Source organism: Cotesia typhae, unplaced genomic scaffold, assembly GCF_013202065.1.
Source record: "Cotesia typhae breed Kobodo isofemale line unplaced genomic scaffold, CoteBio_Ctyphae contig_4, whole genome shotgun sequence".
In the NCBI taxonomy this organism is placed as follows: domain Eukaryota; kingdom Metazoa; phylum Arthropoda; class Insecta; order Hymenoptera; family Braconidae; genus Cotesia; species Cotesia typhae.
Window position 1 is genome coordinate 505,617 of NW_027423748.1, and position 22,231 is coordinate 527,847.

Consider the following 22,231-nt stretch of genomic DNA (forward strand, 5'->3'; position numbering starts at 1 on the left):
ATTGTAGCTCCAAGTGTCTAGTTTTTGGATTAGAACTTCAAAATTTTGTAGCCTCCGCGGTTTCTGAGTAATCGTAGAAAAACCAGCAACAAAAAAATTCTCAAAATTTTTTTAGTTTTTTTTTTTTTGGTCTACGGGCGTGGAAAAAATTTTTTTAGCTTAACCACCATAAGGATCGGATACTTTGTTCATTTAGCTTTAATTTCTTTTTTTAAACACCCTGATACGTCCACTCCTCGCTGAGATATCGGTCTTCAAATGGAAAAGGATCTTTTTGTCTTTGATTATCGATATCTCAGCAACCAATGATCGCACAGAAAGTTAAAGGTGGGTTTCAAGAACTTGAATGAATTCCCTTAACGACTGTCCATTGTTTTCTCGAAAAAAATTTTTCTTTCCGTCACATGAATTTGAAAATGCAACAAAAAAAGGGCTTTTAGTGGTTTTTTGGAAAATCAAGCGCTGGATCGAAAATATTGAGGAAACCACTAATGTTAAGTGTGCCTTTTACAGTTCAATATGTCCACAAAAACCCTACAAAGAATCAAATTAATCCAGCAAGCCGTTTTTTTGTTTCACTTGATCGAATTTTTGAAAAAATTAAAGCATCACGTTTTTTGCTCTGAAAAGCTCATAATTTTTAAAAATGAGAAAAAAAAATTGTTTTTTCGAGCTTTTTCCACATTTTTGTTCCAGAAAGTGCTTAAATTGAAAAAAAAAAAAAAATTAAAAAAAAAAATTTTTTTTGAAATTTTTTCTCTTGAAAAGTTTAAGAAAACAATTACCGCCGGCATTAGCGTTATCCAAAGCGTACCACATGGAGGTCGCGCGGTCGGATTTACGCTCTCTCTCTCTCTCTGTGTGTGTGTGTGTGTGTGTGTGTGTGTGTGTGTGTGTGTGTGTGTGTGTGTGTGTGTGTGTGTGTGTGTGTGTGTGTGTGTGTGTGTGTGTGTGTGTGTGTGTGTGTGTGTGTGTGTGTGTGTGTGTGTGTGTGTGTGTGTGTGTGTGAGGTATTTCAGGAGAATTGAGACCCGGTGGCTCGTCAGTTCCACCGTATTTAATGACTCCAAACTCATTCTCTGAAGGTTTTTGTTGGTTCAATACCGGGTATTACCACCCCTGTTTTCAATAACGGCTCTCAAATGTTCAGCCATGTTTATGCAGACGGTAATTTAAGGCTGCGGAATGGTATTCCAAATGTGCTGAAGCGCGCGCTTCAAAGCAGCTAAGTTCTGCAAATTTGGATACTCTCTGCGCAACCGACGGCCCATTATGTCCCAAACGTGCTCTATGGGGTTGAGATCTGGACTCATTTCTGGGTGTCGCAACAATGTTATGTCATGCCGCTCAAAGAAGCGCCGGGTAATGTTGGCTGTGTGTGGACGTGCATTATCTTGCATCAATATGAACGAGCTCAGATGTTGTCGTCTGCGCAGAACAATGGGCCTTAAAATTTGGTCGATGTAACGTCTAGCTGTCAAATTTTCGCGTACAATTACCAAAGGTGTTCTCCAATTTCGTGATACGCCCCCCCACACCATAACTGATCCACCGCCGTAGGCAACGACTGGAAGGACAAAGTTCTGGCGAAAACGTTCTCCACGACGGCGCCAAACGAGAGGACGTCGATCGTTGCCATACAGATTAAAACGAGACTCATCAGTGAATAAAACATTTGTCCATTCCCTCAAGTTCCAATTTCGATGATCGTAAGCATACGCTAAACGAGCTCGACGATGTCTTGCTGTCAACAGGGGTACACGATTAGGATGTCGTGCGTGTAACCCAGTTTCACGAAGACGGTTGATGATTGTTCGAGAGCAAATGTTTCGCACTTGATGCCGTCGTCGCTGTTGCTGTTGTTGTTGCTGTTGTCTGCGATTGGGAAAGTTTCGAGCGACAATATTCGCATTGATGAAAGGTTGTCGTCGAACTTCTCTAACAATTGTTCGATCATCGCGGGCATTAGTGACTCGATGGCGACCTTGTCCGGGGCGACGATGATATTGATTCGTTTCTTGGTATCTGGTATAAGCTCGAGATACGACAGATTGACTTACACCCATCCGGATAGCAACTGCATGTTGAGTGTAACCTTCGTCGATAAGAGTCACTAACCGAGCGACTTCCACCTCCGATAAATGTCGTCTAACCATGATTAAGAATCAAAAGTCAGAAATTTTCAATTTTGACCAAAAAATTAAAAAAAATTTTTTTTAGCGCAGAGGGATTAGTTTTGAAAAAAACTGTTGAATGAAGCGATTTGCTAAGGATTCACAAAAAGAAAAGAAAAAAAAACTCCGAAAAGCGTATGAAAAAATCGAAATTCGATTGGGGGTATTAACTTTTTTATTAATTTAATTAAAAGGAGATCAGTAGAATCAAGGAATGCAGCGGTGGAAAGGTGATAAAAATCATTGGGCGATGGTTTTTGAGTTCCCTTAACTTGTTAAAAAAAAATTTTTTTAAATTTTTTTCGAAAAAATTTTTTTTTTTTTGAAAATTTTTTTTTTTTTGAATTTTTTTTTTTGAAAATTTAAGCACTTTTGGAACGAAAATGTGGAAAAAGCTCGAAAAAACAATTTTTTTCTCATTTTTAAAAATTATGAGCTTTTCAAAGCAAAAAACGTGATCCTTTAATTTTTTCAAAAATTCGATCAAGTGAAACAAAAAAACGGCTGGCTGGATTAATTTGATTCTTTGTAGGGTTTTTGTGGACATATTGAACTGTAAAAGGCACACTTAACATTAGTGGTTTCCTCAATATTTTCGATCCAGCGCTTGATTTTCCAAAAACCACTAAAAGCCCTTTTTTGTTGCATTTTCAAATTCATGTGACGGAAAGAAAAATTTTTTTCGAATAAACAATGGACAGTCGTTAAGGGGAATTCATTCAAGTTCTTGAAACCCACCTTTAACTTTCTGTGCGATCATTGGTTGCTGAGATATCGATAATCAAAGACAAAAAGATCCTTTTCCATTTGAAGACCGATATCTCAGCGAGGAGTGGACGTATCAGGGTGTTTAAAAAAGAAATTAAAGCTAATGAACAAAGTATCCGATCCTTATGGTGGTTAAGCTAAAAAAATTTTTTCCACGCCCGTAGACCAAAAAAAAAAAAACTAAAAAAATTTTGAGAATTTTTTTGTTGCTGGTTTTTCTACGATTACTCAGAAACCGCGGAGGCTACAAAATTTTGAAGTTATAATCCAAAAACTAGACACTTGGAGCTACAATTTCCTTTTTTTTTATTTCCTGTAGGACCATTTCTCTCAAAGTTACGGCCTGTTGAAAACTACCGAAAAATTTGGAATTTTTTTTTGATCCCTTAATTTTTCCCAGTAGTGTATGTTGTAACGTAGATTTTTCTAGCAGTAGATCTTAATAGCAAACTATACTTCGCTACGTTACACTTTGTCCATCTCAGCCATCTGTCGATCCTCCATTAACCCCGACAGGCGCCAGCCAACTTTTGTTTCACCGGTATCGACAACCGAGATACGATAAACTTAAATTGTATGTTCCCAGAAGACCAAGAATGGCCTTGACGGTAACGAAATACCTCGGTGTCGCTCAGTTAGGCTGGTTATGGGTAGAGGGTTGTGATTCGGTCTCAGAAGAATTAATTTCCATACAAAACGAGACTAAACGACAGCTAGTACACAAATCGGTACTCCCAAACTAATACTCAACCTTTTTAATCGGAAAATAAATTAAATCGATAAATAAAATATCGCGGAAGCAGTCCTAAACGACACGAAACAAAGACAATGGCTTGGGCCATTGGTCTACGGTAACAGCATGTGTGAGGCACGCCAGCTTCGATACGAGAGACTCACTCGACTCTCAACGCGATGCTCACTCAACGAGAGCTCGCAATCGACTTCTTCTCCGATACACATTTCGTGCTGCATAGCAACGACGGTACGTCCGTCTTCTATGAGGACCTCCACCAGACTCTCTTTCATAATCTGGTCTCAAGCTGGACTTCCACACCAAACAATCCTTACTCGTTGACCATTCTAGTCAGACTGCTACAAAAGCACCCCTTTCTCATCCACGACTCTGGCCAGACTGCCTCTCACCGTACCCCTACTACATTCATGCCACCTGCTACATGCTTTCAACTCACCCGCACGCTACTCTCAGATACGCATACCCTTACATTCACTTCTACACTCACACAACTAGAGTCCCAGACCTATCAGTGGTTCCGCTCCTCTAGAAGCTCAGACAGAACTCGCGACTACCCTCGAGCATCCAGCAATCGAGGCCTGTCAACCGCAAGCTACCGCATGTGACTGCCACAACTCCCGTATGTTGGGGCGACGTCATTTCAGTCGCTCCTCTACAGCAACCACCTCGCTCCAAGAGCCTGAACTGAGTTCAGTCGTCGGTAACTGACCAGGAGACACATTACATCGGTCACTTTTCCGCAGTGCAGCTCGACATCCTCAAGACAACTCACTTACTCACACACACTCACGATACTACTTAATACCCACACAACATAAACTCACAATATTCCTCAAATATACTACTACTGGAACGCCAGATAAAATGTAACGGTACAATGTATTTGAGCATTGATAAGCACACTTACATATAGACAAAGAACTACTATTAAACTTTTTAACATTAATCTATTTATTTAGATCTAGCATCTCTTACATTTGTTAGATTCAATTATTTATCCATAAAAACATTTCTGTTTTTTTCATATTTTTCATTTGTTGTATCATATTATGATTTCATGGCTTATTATTTGTTTATTTTTAATTTCTTAATATTCAAATTCTATTTTTCAATCGCTTCATATGCGTCAAGTTTATGTCTCAGTTAATATTTAATTTAATTATCTAAAAAATTATTTTAAAAGAGCTGTGGGGGTCATATTTTCCACCCACTCCTGGGTAATTTACTTATCATTATTTATAATTATTTAATTATTGATTATTATTATTTCTAATTATTATTTATAACACCGGCACACAAAAAAAAAAGTGGAATGTACTTTGGACCGGACCTACCTACCGACATGTTTTTCGACCTGCTGAATCCGAATTTCAAGTCTGTTCGGTCCGGTCACCCTCCAGTTTTGAGTAACATGCGAAAATTCTCAAAAAAAGGACCAAACTTGCAAAAAACTGCAGTCACAGCAATGAAAAAATTTCTGTGGACGCGGATCACGTATGATTTTGGTGTACTTCAAATAAATGAATCTAAATCAAAAAGTCCATTGGCTCCGTAAGCCGTCTAAATTAAATAAAAAAACGAAAAATCCCAAAAAATTGTATTAAATCACGAAAAATTGAAGTTTTTGAAATAAAAATTTTTTTCGACCCAGGTTGAGTATGATTTTTATGTATTTTATTTCGCTGAGTTTGAATCTAAAGTTTTCTTGCCCCGTTAACATTTTAAAATTAAAAAAAACCTCAAAAAATCGAGAAAATTACAATCAAAAATATGAAAAAAAAATCTATAGAACATGGTTAAATACTTTTCTTATATTTTTTCACGCAGGAATAAAATAAATCAAATATTATAAATTAAAACTAGATCTTAACTATACTAAATTTTCTATTTTGCTCGGGAGGTGCCGCCGCCTGGCAGAGCCCCCGACACCAATGTGCTCAAGTTCGGCGGAAAATGCCATAGTGAATAAACACTGTGACAAAGACGCTGTCAAAATTGCACCATGAATCAAACACTTCAAATGGTATTTTTACAAAATCAGCTTTGGGGTGGAATTATTGAATATGAACCTCCTCAAAACTGTCTGCCCAAATAGTTGTATTTTTATAATTACTTAAGTTTTCAATTACTAATTGTTGGCTGTTGAATCAAGCACTTTTTTTGGGTCATATTTTTTTACACCTTGTTAGGATGCGCACTACCTGGTGTCCCAAGGTGGGTCAAGCCAACACAGGTATATCTGCTTTTCAATCCAATAGATTTTAAATGAAAAAATTTCAAGGTGCATCAAACACTTCATGAAACGCGCGTTACTAGCTCTTCGATTATTACTGTTGGTGGTCTGATTAATGGACATTTTTTTTCAACTACAAAATTTTCTATGTGTTTGAAGCCTCTATCAGCCAGTACAGCAGCGCCTGATTTCAAACAATCCAAATATCCAAATTGAGAAACTATTTCAGCATCCGATGTTTTACCACCGAATCCAGGTGAAATAAAATTAACTTTGCCACCAGGTATACAAGAAATTAAATATTTGACCATATTACATTTTTTGTATTCAGACCAGGTTTGACTTACGTCAAAATGATCTTCACAACAATAAAGCCGAGTTGATAATGAATAATTAGTTTTATTTCCACACGCATCTAACCAATTTTTCCGTTTAACAGAATTTGATGGAACATTGATAAAAATTTTTTCTGGTGTCGATTTACCAGTATTTCTACACGTTGGAACTATACACCAACAAAACTCATTTTTTGACATTTCGAGTAATTAAATAATTTTATTTTATTATAAACAACACTACCAGATCTTTTTTTAATCAATCACAATTCAACACAACAATTGTTTACACCTGCCATGTATTTACAAGAGGTTGGCGCTTAAAATTTCAAATGAAATAAGCACTGTGACGTCACATACACGAGATGGAGCAACTTATTCATTGAAATATCTGCTTTTTTTATTTATTAAATTATTAAAATTTTTAAGAACAACATCGAAAAATTTTTTTTCCAAAAATTTAAAAAAATTATATAGAATGTAAAAATATCAAAAGTTTATGAATATCAAAATCATGCAAATACCCAATTGCTCACTGACACCTTTTAAAATTGAGCTCAAAATTCTGCCTTGCAGGGAAATTTTGATCTCGGTATTGAGGTTCATTTTAACCTATAAATTTGGTAGGTTAATTTTTTTGGCTCACCCGTATGTTCTGTTTGCTGATCAGATAACCAATGACTTAATCTTTCATTGCGGGATTGCGGTAATGTCACAATTTCGTTAATGCATTATCCATTTACTTGGTATATGAAATTAAAATTCGACTACTATTTCTGTAAGAATCGGTGAATAAACTATCTCCTTGAATCGTCATGATACATGTTGAAAACATTCTTCATTTTTTAAGTTCAACTCATGAATCAAATTTGTTGATATTTAACCATGTTCCTTTGAAGTAATTTTTCCATGAAAAAGTTTATGGGTAGAAATAAAATCAATTCATGACTTTTTAAATGTGATTTGATATAAAATCTAGATTCTCATATTTGGTTACGGATTTTCTGATAAATTTTTCCTCTACTATCAAATAATTAGATGTGCTATAAGATCATTTTTTTTTGGTAAAGGTAATAAATCGTGAAATTTACAGTAAGTGTATGTATTTCATTTAACATAAAAATCTAATTAGATTGCGAATACAATCATTAACTGCTCTCAAAAAAATAATATTTTTGTGTATTTCAGTAATGAGTGTGTGAGAACTTTTTACGTATGTAGTACAGGTAAATGCTATAGTAATTAATAATATTTATAAAACTAAGAACATCATGGGCCCTCCCGATAGATAATTGTTAACTCTACGTTCAAATTGGAAATACTTTTCAAAATTTTTTTCAGTACAGTATTGTCGGAGGATAATAGCAGTTAAATAAAAAAAAGTTGGACATTGTGATCATCTCGAAAGATCGAATGCCACTTTATGAGAAGTAGATAACAATAATTGAATGAAACTAACCTTGGTTATTGTCGTTATTTTCTCTGACTTCAATTAATTGAGCTGCAGAACATAGAGGTGTGTCAACTTCATATGTATTATTAAAAAGCATGTAATCAACTTCATATTCTCCAGTTTCTTTTCTGAATGATATCATGTGTTCGAATCGATGACCCCATAAAATTTCGGATGGAAGATATGAACTTCTTGCTTGTGTTGTCATACCAGTAGATTCGATCACCCCTTTTAGTACGATTGATAAGATTACAAATCGAACTGAATGGATAGAAAATTCCAATAGTACGAACCTTCCAGCATAACTATGATTTCGAATCGTTCTCTCAGCATATCACTTGCTGAGAGATAATACAGTGGAGAAAATTGATCAATTTTATGAATGATCGTTGTTGGCCAAATAAAGAAAATTTTGTCTTCTTCACCATCACCGCCAACTTTCAATTCAGTTTGAAAAAAGGGAAGTGATTCTCCTTCTCTAGTTACCTGAAATATAGTGAAACAAAATCAAATATTAAGATTTCTCTCACAACTTTATTTGTCGTAAAATACCGCTGACATGTTGTGGAGATCATACCTTTTTCTTAATCATTTGAGCACGGATATGAGCTTCAATGATATGACTTTTTCTCATGTCTCCTACTCGGAACATTAGACATGGTAGTCCATCTCTCTGGCATATAACTGCGTTTCGAGAAAATAGGAGAGTTTGTGTCCGTTTCTTAGGCCGGGATAGTTTTGCAAACACAATCCCTACCATGAATGCTTGAAGGATAACTCCGGTCATGGATTGGATACACATCACAAAAATAGCTTCTGGGCATTCTTCTGTTGTATGCTTCGAGCCATATCTGACATGAAAATGAATAAAAATTGCAATTATTAGCAATAAGTTTGATCATGTGTTAATTTAATGGAAAAATTGAAGTATATTAACCCGATAGTATGTTGAGTTTCAACGGAAAAAAGAAAACAGCTTGTGAAGCTATGAATGTCCTCAACACAGGGTGTCAATGTTTTATTCGCTGCAGAAAAGTCATCATTGTTAAAATCACCATGGCTGTATACTATTAACCACCAAACAATAGCAAAACCAAGCCAAGATAGTAAAAAATTCATGGAAAATACGAGCAAAGTCCAGCGCCACTGAGCATCTACTAATGTTGTGAAAATATCCTGTAACAGGAATCATATTACTTAAAAAATTTATAATAACATGCTACTACTCATATTAAAATAGAAGTGAAGATTTATTTGCAAAAAATTTAATCTACGAGTGACAAGAACTATAGTTATAAAACATCAAAGATCTAAAAATGATCATTGTCGGTTGCTACGCTGTTGGTACCATGGTAGCAGTATTTTGTCCAGACTAGGCTATGCTTGGAATTATATGAATTATGTGAGGGCGTGCGCAGGACTCTTCAGTCTACTGACTGGTTGCCGTTGTTAGATCCAGTAAATTATACAAGAATTAAAAATTATTTCGATATTGAATATAGGTTGAACTTTTGTCTGTTTCTTCTTTAATCCATGCACATGTTTGAGAAATTTTTGTTTTACTCAAACAACTGAAAAAGAGAAACTCTCATTAAATTTTCGTTATCTTTGAAAGCATTTAAAAATTTGTAATTACAGTTTTCGGATAACTCCAAAATTTATGAACATTTGCAGTGAATGCATCAGGATCACAAATCTTGTCCTGGATAGTTTTACTTAGCGTGGGTCGAAAAGAGACGGTCATAAAATGCATTATTATGGTAGTAGAAATTTGTGAGAAAGTTACTTTTAAATAAAAACTAATACAATAGGGCTAAGTAAATATGACAGTTTTTAATAATCAATAAAAGGGAACGAATAAAATTTTAAAACGCAACAACAAATAAATTTAGAGATATAGATAGTGTTACGTCGAAAACGCAACTAAAATTTAATTATTTTTATCCTAGCCGTTAGGCTAATAGATAAGGATCTGAAGCTTTATGGGAAGGGGTTGAAGTTATAATATAAGAAAATGAATTCAATTTAATAAATATATTATAAAATTATCATACAAAGATTTGAATTATTAAAACAAACATAAAAATCTCAATTAAGAACTTACTTAAATGTCATTGTTACCGTTTCTTTACATAATTGAAATTTACTTTACTAACAATTGTTTTTTTTTTAATCTGACGCGTGGTTTCATTAAAACTTATAAAAACTTTTTCGATGTTAACACTAGGACGTCAGGACAACGAGAGATATTTTTGTTGAAAAATCGTAAAGGTGTCGAATTTTAGGGCGTTACTTATTTTTACTAGATGGGAGAAATAATGTCCAATTATTTTTCTATTTCCTTGAGCCCTTGCCCTCTCTCTTAGATTTTTCTATAATGTTGCATGAGTCCCCTCTACTTGGGTCAGAGTACAATATCGCTTCTCCTTTACTCTAATGCTCTATTATACATCTATGTGTTTGTGTATACGTAAGCGCATTTATGCATAGACAAAGACATACATGTGTACTATTTTACATTAAATTATTTACTGTGACCAAATTTTTATATTAAATTAGTTAGATAAAAATTAGTTTGTGCATAGATTACAAATTGTCATTAGTTTTTTAGATGTAAATTTTTCTTTTTATTTAAGTCGTTATTTTATTCGAAAATAAAAGAAAACATTTATTTATTATTTTTTTTTGTTTAAACTTACATTATAGTTATTAAATTTTGTTCCTTAAATTATCAACATATATATATTTTTTTTTCTTCTGTTGATACTAGAATTATCATAACATTCCTTTTTATTTTTTTCTTTTATCATTATTTACTTTTATTTTATTTAAACTATTGTTTATATATACATTTATTTTGTTATCGAAAACTTCTATTTCGGATCTCGACAAAGTTTAAAATTCTATTAGGGTATTTGTTCAGGCTCAAATCCTTTAGTATGGTCAGGCCCAACTAAAACTAAATTTTTCAAATAAGTTTCTTTCGAAAATGCTATTGATAAATTTGAAGATAACAAAATTTTAAAAATAAAATAAATTATGTAATTAGTTGTAAGAACATAAAATTATTTATAAATAATTAAATTCTATTTGTTATAAAATAAAAATGTCGGACGTTGAGTCCGACATAACAATAGAATTGATATAAAAAAATATCGAGTTGACATTTGAGTATTTAGCTCAATGCTTAGAAATCGATAAATATCAATGTTAAATAAATGAATAGAAATTGAATTTTCGAAATTATTTATTGAAGTCAGCTGCAGACTTTATGAATAAATTAATGAAACGTTACGGTTTAACAACTTTGAATAACAAACTTCAACAATGAAAAGAACAAAACAATTCAAAACATGATGTCACTTTCTCTTTTGTCACACCTATTATTTATTTTAAGGCGCCACTGAGATTTTAGTCACAGTACCCAGAACTGGACCAGAACATGGAGTAATACTACTGGGTCGTGAGATATTGCTAAAAGGAACCAAAATTTGAATACAGAAATTCGCTTGACAACATTATTTATTATCCAATCCTTCTAACAATTAAAATGTGGCTGGTACAAAAATTTATAAAAATTATTATAACAATTTTACACGCATTCAATTCTCATTCGATACAGTTACAATGTACAGTATAAGGTGACAGACGTGTTGTTGATCGCTCTTACTTTCATTAATTAAATTGGTGTCTTAAGGCTGTCTTTAATCTGGCCTATGGTTGTAACTGGTGGTTAAAGAAGTTCTGGAAGTAAGAGTCTTATAATTTTAACAGAGTGCTGTGTTTTAATTGAGTTTAACTTTTAATTTGTTACAGGCCGCTTTGAACGCCACCTGTTAAGATTCAATCATGGTAACTCAATGCAGGTAAATTTCGACGTAATAAATTACCGTTTAAATGTTCTTTGGTAGGATTCGCCGCAACTGAGTCGCCCTTGCACGGTATGAAACTGAACGAAGCTCGATTGAAACCCCAAATTGAATCGCGATTTTAGTTTTAAGTCGGTAGTTTAAGTTAATTTAAGCTAGTGTAAGACTATTACAATAAATAATTGGCACGAAAAGACGAGAGCTACTTACCCGAGAACTGTAGATCAACGAGGATCATCGACGGAAGTAGCTGTTCAAAACGACGAAACGGCGGACCGATTGGGAATTGGGTTTGAGTAAGCGGCGCAGACGTGGAAAGCTTGAAAACGGTTGTCGAGCGCGCCAATGCTCTAGCCAATAAATCATTTGGAACGTCGATATTGACTAATTGGACAAGTGCTGCCACCTCGTGGGTCACGGCGACAACGTAAGGAAAAAGAAAGAAAGAAATGAGAACATAAAAAATTTCTCCTTCTTCCACGTTGTTCTTTGGGCCGATACGGACGTGGTTGTGCTGCCATTATTTTTTTTTGTTATTTTTCTGTTGATTGAAATCAGAATTGAAATTAATAATTTTATTATTAAAAATAAAAAAAAATGCGGGAATATTGACTGTGGTCAATATTTGTTTTCTTTTGTTAACAATAACGACGTGGTGTATGAAACAAATACACAAGTCAACGCAACTCGCCGGAATAATGACTGTTGTTAGTCTTTGTTAATTTCTTGTTAAAAATTACGACGTGATGTAACCAAGAAAATGAAATCCATAAGTTCGACGTGCCGACAAAAATCGAGTTCAATTCTCTTTCACGTGGAAGCTGAGAGCTATTTGCACGAGCAAAGCACCCTTAGGTCGTGGGGAATCCGAATTCTGCGACCAGGGTGAGTGGTTCCGTCATAAATTGAGAAATTAACTCGCGGAATTATACGTTTTTTTTGTTCAGGGAATAAACTTAACGAGTTGAAAAATTTATTTATTTTTCAACTTGACGCCGGCGACGGGCGTGAGTGATTGCCAAGGGATTTGATAAGCCCGTGTTAAAAATTCCCAATTCTAATCTAACGAGGTATTTTTGGGTACCGCCATTTTGTTTGTTGTTGTTCACTGTGTGTATCGATTTTTTTTTTACAGCTGATTTTTAGTAGATTTCATAGAAATCTAGCTATTGTATTGGTCCTCATGATAGAACTTTTAAAAAATTTTGCTATATTTCGACTACACTCATCGAGCTGAGTCGGAAAATGCATATGGTTCAAAAGTTTATCTATGTGTATATATATACATATATAAACTTTCGAACCATATGTATTTTCTGACTCAGTTCGTTAAGTTAGGTCAAAATATAACAAAATTTATGGAAATTTACGTCATAAAGACAAATACAATGGTTAGATTTTTATGAAATCTACTAAAAAGGGGTGACCCATATATTACCTGGCAGAAATGTTTAGCTGTTGCGGCCCCAAAAGACTCAGAAAACATTGAAAACTTTTACTATCGGTTAAGCGAGATTGTTTGTCGTATTGAACTTAATGCTCCTGGGGAAGAAGACAGGCCTGTAGTAAAACGGACATTCGAAAAAACTGCAGCCACTACACTGTACGAATAGTTGCCGGACTTCTTAAGATGCCTATGCAAAATGAGAAGAGCCGAAACTCTAGACGATATGTACAAAGCCTTCGATAATGACGCATACAGAAAACCTGATCGTAGACGATCTATGAGAGACGATAGACTTATACCAGGTGAATCTCTACCGCCCTCGGTAAAATTTCACAGACGATCAGGACAAGACGGCAACAGACATTATCCGCAAATGCCGAGATCTTCTCGAGATTACGACGATCGAGGTAATTATCGCGAACTACCCCGCACTCTATCGTACCAAGAGTACAATCAAGCTCCTAGGACGAGTGCCCCTGGACCTCAACATCCTACAGACTATTATGAGGATCCATTTCACGACAGTTACGAAGACAATTATTACAGTCCGAATCATCGACCGGAACAACAATTGATGGGTTCCGCTTTTGCGTTCGGAACTGAACGGAACCCTCAATTTATCTCCAGAACTCAAAATTATTACCATCCGCAGACTTTTCAAAATTATAACCAAAACCGTTACCATCCGAGAGTATTAAGTCCAACAAAAAAGGCTGTACACATCGAAGAAGATAAAGATTCGGAAGAGGCTAAATTACGGCATAAGACTGACCCTACGATAATCTGCAATTGTCCATTTTGCCCAAAAGGAGAACGTCGAGACGCGTACAATTCTTTAAACGGGTCGGGCGCTCGTCAACCAGATGCAATGGCGAGTATGCCCGTCCAGTCTCCGCCTACTTCAACGAGGGGTCCCAACAGCTATCAAACAAATCAAAGAGGCCTATATCGGAGTGTCCCGAATTAATACACCCGATCAATATTACAAAATCCCCAGAAACAAGTCCTAGAACATCAAGCGACTATGACAGAACCAATGCCTCTCCCAAGACCAAAACAACAACCAATTTCGAACAACTCGAGATCACCACCGGGACCAATAGGCCGACAACTGATGACCGCAGCAGAGCTACGAGCACAGTCAAGGACGAACCAAAATGTTAAACCATAGGAAGAGGCCCCACAGTCCACCTACGAAGTCGAGCACTTCGAAATGGGGGAGTAAACGCCCTCAATACCGGTTTCGATTTCAACCTGCTCTGCATCGACGAATTACGCGACGAGGCCCTTTGCAACATCGAAACCACATGAGTAGTAGGAGGTATTGCTTCGAGCTCAATGCCCATAACCGGTTCTATAAATCTTAAAATATTCGGAGTCAAAATCACGTTCCATCTCGTACCAGAACCACCTGGCGGTTATAAGGCCATTCTCGGAACCGAATTTTTTATCTAAGAACGCGTAACCATCTTGTTTTACTGGAACAGCTTAGTAACAGAAAATAAACCTATTCAACCTATTCCGATAATTAACCCAAGAAAGTTCCCAGAGTAAAAGGTCCTCGCTCTAGGAACTGGGCTAAAAATTTACGTATCGTGTAACTTCCTCCTAGGCAATTATCAGCGATTCCTCATCGATATCGGGGGGGATGTATGCCTCATCAATGCATCCGCTTTAAAACCCAAAGCATTTATCGACATCGGAATGGCTAGGAGATTCCGAGGGCTCAGTGATCGTACCTTCTAGACCCTAGGAGCAACTAAATTAAAAATCATCAATATCGAAGTCGAATTCCAAGTTTGTCAAGAAGGTTTACCATTCCCCGGAGAGGGAATCCTAGGAAACAACTTATTCGAAGCCGTAAAAGTGGAAACCTCCTATGATAATCAAACCTTAGTTTTATTATCTTGTCCTTTAAAACCGACACCTTTTAGCTTTGAAACAAAACCATCTTCAAGTTACACATTACTACCTCGTATGAAAGTAGCAATATCAGTACCTGTCCGAGACTTCGAGAAGAAAGAGGGATACCTCCCCCGAATGAACCTTCCGAACGGAGTACTTGGAGGAGAAGCTGTTGTCAAGGTAGATAACGGGTACGCCACGGGCATGATCATTAACCTCAATTCAAACCCGGTAGACATAGACATAGGACCCCAGGCCCACGAAGAGTTCGAGTTTAACAATCCTATTTCAGAAGGAGACGAATCTGACGCCCATTCTATAGAAAATTCCAACCGAATTACTGACACGCAAGAACGTATTGAGACTACTCCAGAAAATACCGTTAGATCATCTCAATCAGGAAGAATAAGAGCAAGTTTAGATTCTTATGAAAAGCAGTCAAGACGTCTTCCATCTCCCTAGAGATAAGACAGCTCGCTCGAAAAATTTTACCTGCCGGATCGAAACTACCACAAACGAATCGGTGAGAATAAAACAATATCGATTTCCCCCACAGCACCGGGAAGAAATCGCCAGGCAGGTCGAAAATCTTGAAAAACAGGGAATAATAAGGAAATCTAACTCTCCGGACGATTCATCCTTGTGGATTGTACTAGAAAAATCTAACGACCCTTCTATAAAAAAAATATAGAATGATCATTGACTTTAGACAATTAAATAAAATAACTAGAGGAGGCGTTTATCCGTTACCATTAATTATCGACATCATAGACCAGCTAGGTGACGCAAACTTCTTCAGCGTCTTCGACCTCGCCATGGGCTTTCACCAAATCCCAATGCACCCTGCAAACACACCAAAAACCGCAATTTCTACCCCAAATGGCCACTGGGAATATTGTTGTATGCCATTTGGCTTAGAATGCGCTCCATTTATCTTCTAACGGATGATGGATTCCACCTTGAGCGGGCTAAAAGGCACGGAATTATTCATTTACATCGATGATTTAGTTAGTTATGGTAAAACCCTAGAAGAACACGGAGTGTGAGTCCAAGACTATTTAATAGATTACGAGAAGCAGGTCTTACTCTGCAACCCGAAAAATGTAAATTTCTCTGTCCAGAAGTAGATAATTTAGGTTACGTAATTACAAAAGAAGGCATAAGACCATACCCGAAGAAGGTTCTTTTACTAAAAAATGCCTCACGACCTCGAAATCATACGGAGACCAGGAAATTTATGGAAGTTGTAAATTATTACCGACGATTCATACAAAACTTCGCAAAAATGGCTAAACCCATCACGGATCTCACGCAAAAAACTAAATCCTTCATATGGACCGAGGAAGCACAAAGGGCATTTAATGATATCAAAGATGCTCACTGTAAAGACTCTTTCCTAAAATATCCCGACTTTAATAAACCCTTCACCCTAGCAGTCAGCGCGTCAGACTCAGGAATATCCGGGATTCTCAGTCAAGCAACGACAGAGGGGGACGATCCGAAAGGGGACGGAGAAAAGATAGTCTCATGCGTCTCAAGAGTGTTTCATGACACAGAAACCCGATCCACAGACATAGAAAAACAATGCCTCGCGGTAGTCTATGCAATTTAACAATTCAGACTGTATCTCCAAAAGCATTTCACTCTAATTACCAGCAGCCCTTGTGTCACCTGGTTGAGGGACAGCGCGACTGTCACCGAAAGACAAGCTAAATGGCGGTCTAAATTGAGTAGATATGAATTTAATGTCGTAGTCCGCCATAAAATTACCGAACGATATGCTGAAGGACTTTTATAGAACCCAGACGAGAAAATCAAATCTTATAATGACTATTTAGCTGACCTAATTAGCCGAATATCCGAAATCTAAAGAATATCCGCGGAAAATTTAACGAAAGCTCAACACGAATCAAAAATCTGATTCGACAAGCATTTACACCCGGCAAAATTTAACGTAGGTGACTTTATATATGCGCTGAAAGAACCTAGAAAAAATAAATTAGATCTTTACTATACCGGCCCTTGCGAAATAGTAGGAATAAACGAAATCGGAAACCTCATAATAGAAAATGATGCGTAAATACCAAATGTTCGCGCCAGAACACTTGGTAAATCCGCACTCTACTGCCTCAGTGGTGCTGCGACTGACGCGCATCCTGATAGTCAACTCCCCGAGGCACGTAGACGGTTACGCGCCAACCGGCATAATTATTCTACACGCGGTGGCCAGCTACACGTGCTCAGTATATATACTACTAAGTGCATCTCGTGCAATTCGACATATATTCAATTGAATTTGGATTTCATCATCAACAAACTCGGTAGAGTTTGGCGCCAAGTTCCGTTCTCAATCTCAAACCAGACTACCGAGTGTGTATTTACCGTAAGCAGAACGGTATTTTGAGGTTGCAAATTTTTTTTTAAATTTATTTCGATTTCTTATTTATATGATGTTTTGTAATAGTAGTATATGCTCTTTTTTACACGTATTAATTGATGACTTTTTATTATCTTGATGATTTCTGTTTAAAATTATTAAAAATAATCAGCCCAAACTATAGCGACCCAGATTTTTAGATTTTAACTTTTTTTTCATGTAAAAAGCGGATGGCCAGAGAATAAATAATATCAGAATGCATGTTAATCTCATGATAGATGGGATAATACAGTGAAAACCAGATATTCACAGCTTGTGTTCATATTCGCCAGGGTGCGTCAGAATAACTTTTACATAAACTGTAGATAAGAATTAGGTTTGTTGGTCACAGTTCTCAGCGTGTGGTGGCGTCGAGGCGTTTTAAGTTGCGGGTCTGCCGTCAGAGGCGTGACCGAATCAACAGTACCACCACATTACACGAAAATTTAAATAGATTGATTATTTGAATTGAGCGAGAAGTCGAATGAATACTTCACTAGAAAAAGATAATGATTATTATTTGTTTATTAAATACGATAATTTGTTTTATTATTTATCGTGAATAACAACAATAATAGTAATAATAACAATATTAATGATAATAACGACAATACTAACAATAACAATAAAGATAAAACTTGAATTAATCACAATAGTAACAATAAATTGATGGTGAAAATAATAGTAATAAAATTTTTATTATTATTATTATTATTATTATTATTATTATTATTATTATTATTATTATTATCAAATTATTGAGCATTGAAATGTTAAATTTAAATTTACAATTATCTCTTAATTACTAAAAATGTTAAAAATTTTTTAAAAATGTATCTGAATTTAACAGCTTTCAATTGATAATTAAGTTTATTAATATTCCAAAGAGTATACGCGGCTTTTTTATATAAAATTTCATTAATTCTACTTGATACTGTACGAAAAATAAAACTGTAATTTATCTATATCTATATAATTTTATTGTTATTTAATTTCTGCGGAAAAAGGCCATGTTTAGAATTAGAAATTTTTTTCATTACAAAAAATGATAAAATTTCTTTTTGAATATAAAATCTCTAAAATCAACTACCAAATAACTTTTCATATGTATTTTTTCTTAAAGGTCATTTCAGAGGTCAATTACTTGGGCCATATCATCAGCAGGGAAGGTTTGAAACCTGATCGTGCTAAGTTAACGGCTGTAAAAGACTTTCCAGTTCCTAAAACACAGAGGAACGTGCGAGAATTTTTAGGGTTGACAGGCTATTATCGCAGATTTATAGAAAAATACTCGCACATCGCTAAACCATTAACCAAACTACTCGAAAAAATTTTTGAATTCAAATGGTCGGATGTAGCTCAGAAGGCATTTAATATATTAAAAGAAAAACTATGTACAGCCCCGGTCTTACAGTACCCCGATTTCTCAAGACCTTTCATTATCACTACCGATGCATCTGGGTATGCTATCGGAGCGGTACTGTCCCAGGGGGAAATCGGTAAAGACCGGCCGGTGGCATATTATTCTCGAGTCCTGAGAGGACCCGAGCTTAATTACGACACGTATGAGAAGGAAGCTCTGGCTATAGTTCAGGCCGTGAAACACTTCCGCCCGTATGTGTATTTACGTTCGTTTACCATCGTCACCGACCACCAACCTCTTGTTTGGTTTAAATCGGCTACAGAAGGAAATACTCGCGTCCTTAAATGGCGCCTCCGTCTGGCTGATTTCGACTACAAGGTGGTCTATAAACCTGGCAAGGTAAACACAAACGCCGATGCTGTGTCTCGTAACGTTCCTGAATCCGTCAATGTCACTACACGAGCACTAAACAAGCTCAATTAGATTCTAAGTTAAACCTCAGTGAAGAACCTTTCACTGAATACACGAACAATAGGACAAACCTCGACGCAGGCCTTCCCGTCGAGATGAACAATTCAATCCCACCAAGTAACCCGGTAGTCCCGAGAAAAAGGGGCAGGCCGCGGAAGTGTCCGGAGGAACCGATCGAGGAAAGGTTGAATCTAGAGGATTCGACACCTCGGTTAGGCCCTGATACGTTGTCTAATTTATCGGAGAATTCTAATGAGTCAGAAACTCCGAATAGACCCAAGGTGGATGGTAACCATAAGTTCACTTCTAATTTAATCCCACAAAGAGGTCCGGCGGTCCCGAGAAAAAGGGGCAGGCCACGGAAAAGCCAGAGGAACCTGACCAAAGAAGGAGTGGATCCAGTAGATCCAGCACTTCGATTGGGTCCTGACGCATCGTCCTCGGAGGATTCTGATGAGTCGGAATCCTCGGACGACTCCGATGTGGAAGATAGTAATTTTAAGCAAAACGAAACAACCGGTGCAGGCCTTCCCACCAAGAAATCTAATAGTAACATAATTCGCGTAAAAGACGCTCTCGAGTACCGAAATGACAATTTGGTATGCTTTTTGAATGGAACTGGAGATCCCTGTGATGAAGGATCTCGAGCCCTTCAAAAACTCCAAAAATTGCCTAAGGTTGGGATGATGGACACTGGTCAAGTGTTTTGGACTCGACGAGGAAATAAAAATCATTTCGGTTTGATAATTCGTAGTAACGGCGAGTCCTCTCTAATAATCAAAAGTAACATCGCGAAATGTCTGGTTAAACTAAAAGGAATACTACGAGATAAAGCTTTGAAAACTTTCTCGATAGCTTATTCAGAGTTTGTAGAAAATATCCCGTGGACGGAAATTCTCTCTATAATCCACGACATTTACGACAATACACCGATAAAGGTAATAATTTGTTTAAACACGTTGCGCTACGTTTCCCCGGAAGACCGTGACCGCGTTTTCTTCGAAGCCCATAAGTCCCCACTTGGAGGACATAAGGGGGTTTCAAAAACGTATAATCGTATACGAACACATCACTTTTGGGAAAATTTGAAACAGGACATACAGGTCCGTATCCAACAGTGTCTGGAGTGCCAGCTAAGGAAGTTGGTCCGGGTAAAGACCAGGCAACCTATGTTAATAACCGATACCCCAGGCACAGTCTTCGAGAAGATCGCAATGGACATTGTAGGTCCATTGCCTCGCACTGAGGACGGAAACGAGTATGTCCTTACTATCCAAGACGTATTTTCAAAATTCTGTGTAGCAATTCCTCTTCCAAATATGTTAGCCTCAACAGTCGCTGACGCGTTCATCAAACGCTACGTGAGTACATTTGGTGCACCCAAAGCGCTGTTGACTGACCAAGGTCGTAATTTCGTCAGTACGTTTATGCAGCGTATCTGCAAACGTTTCAAAATCAAAAAAATTCAAACCACAGCATTCAGGCCCCAATCTAACGGGTCTCTTGAACGCTCACATCATGTGTTGGGCGAGTATTTAAAACAATACATCAACAAAGAGACTGAGTGGGATGATTGGCTGGAACTCGCTATGTTCTCATACAATACGTGTGTTCATGAAGGAACACGTTATACTCCGTTTGAGCTAGTCTTTGGTAAGATAGCGCGGGTACCCTCGAGTGAACCGTTGTATGATTTGGATAAACTTCCTACCTATAATGATTACATTATCAAATTAGTGGAACGTTTGACTCAAATCCGACAATTAGCTCGAGACAACCTGATAGGCGCGCGAAGCTTAAATCGAAAGAAATCTACGATAAGAAGGTAAAACCCTTAGAGATAAACATTGGAGATAATGTTTTCCTCCAGAAGGGGCCTAAACCTCACAAGTTTGGCGACCATTACGATGGACCCCATGAGATGATCGAACTTCTTCCTGATGGTAACGCGCGCATCAAAGTCGGGAAACAAACAAAAATTGTACACCCGAATAGATTAAAAAAGACATCAATTCAGGTCTCAAACCCAATCAAAAGCAAAAGGTTTAAAGTCGGAGACCTAGTCCCCGATTTTAGACCATAAATGTTCTTTCTTTTCTTTTTCAGAATGAGAACTGTTCAATACTTCCTTTTTGTACTCATGTCTTACTGGGGACTGGCGGACGCCATAATCGGCTACGATTGCGGTAACCAGGTCCTCAACATGACAACGCTATCACTCGTGGACATAGACGAGTGTGAACTGAAAGAAGAAAGATTGGAGACGACACTGCCAAACATTGCGTTGCTTCAATTAAACGAATATGAGCATCTATCAGTAGTACAATGTAAAATAAAGATTCACCGGGTTATCCAGCACTGCGGCTGGCAGTCCTATAATTCCCTTGTTAGCAACGGAATTATGGACTACGTCTATCCTATAACCCGCGAAATGTGCCAGGTTGCGCACGACCATGGCACATTGCGCATTGGTAATACTTTTATAGATGGAATAACCCCTAATGTTACCATAACTAAAAGTATCACTCTCGCGGGAGGCGTGAATAACAACGCGGATTGTACCAACGTCCAATATAGCGATGCGTATGGTAGTTGGGACAGTGTTTTCGTGACCGGCACTGCCGCCATCACAATCCGCACCCAACAAGCTCGCGTTAAAGTCACTGACGACAAGATACACTTGCCATCAGGGACTTCATGTAAATTAAGCAAAGGTAAGTGCATCGATCCAGAGGATGGATACACTTACTGGCAATCACTACCCCGCAAATACTGTACCACTGAAACGTACACTGTTTTGTACCGCGGCGCAGCCACTCGCCTTAGGTCTAAGTCGGAAACCGTATACTCACTCAATGTAAGAGATACGAGTTTCTCATTAAGCACGAATGGAGTTGAAACCTCATGTGGTGTCTCAATCACTAGGACTGAGCATCCAAAATTATACATTATTGACCAAAAGGATTTAGAAACTCTTGAGAAAGGGAGCATTGCAATCTCTCATCCAGATAATTTAGATATTTTTCTTTACGTGAATGCCAAG

General features: G+C 37.0%; 1 protein-coding gene across 1 annotated transcript in view; it reads right to left on the reverse strand.

Moving 5' to 3' along the window:
* Positions 1 to 8,890, reverse strand: part of LOC141527150 (ATP-sensitive inward rectifier potassium channel 12-like) — a 106,173-nt gene extending 97,283 nt beyond the window's left edge. The window contains exons 1-4 of the mRNA XM_074242469.1: positions 8,655 to 8,890; positions 8,295 to 8,568; positions 8,011 to 8,203; positions 7,724 to 7,945 (exon numbers count right to left, since the gene is read on the reverse strand). Coding sequence (XP_074098570.1) covers positions 7,724 to 7,945; positions 8,011 to 8,203; positions 8,295 to 8,568; positions 8,655 to 8,836 — 871 coding nt within the window. The 5' untranslated portion in view covers positions 8,837 to 8,890. The remainder of the gene's footprint in view (positions 1 to 7,723; positions 7,946 to 8,010; positions 8,204 to 8,294; positions 8,569 to 8,654) is intronic.
* Positions 8,891 to 22,231: the final 13,341 nt, after the last annotated feature.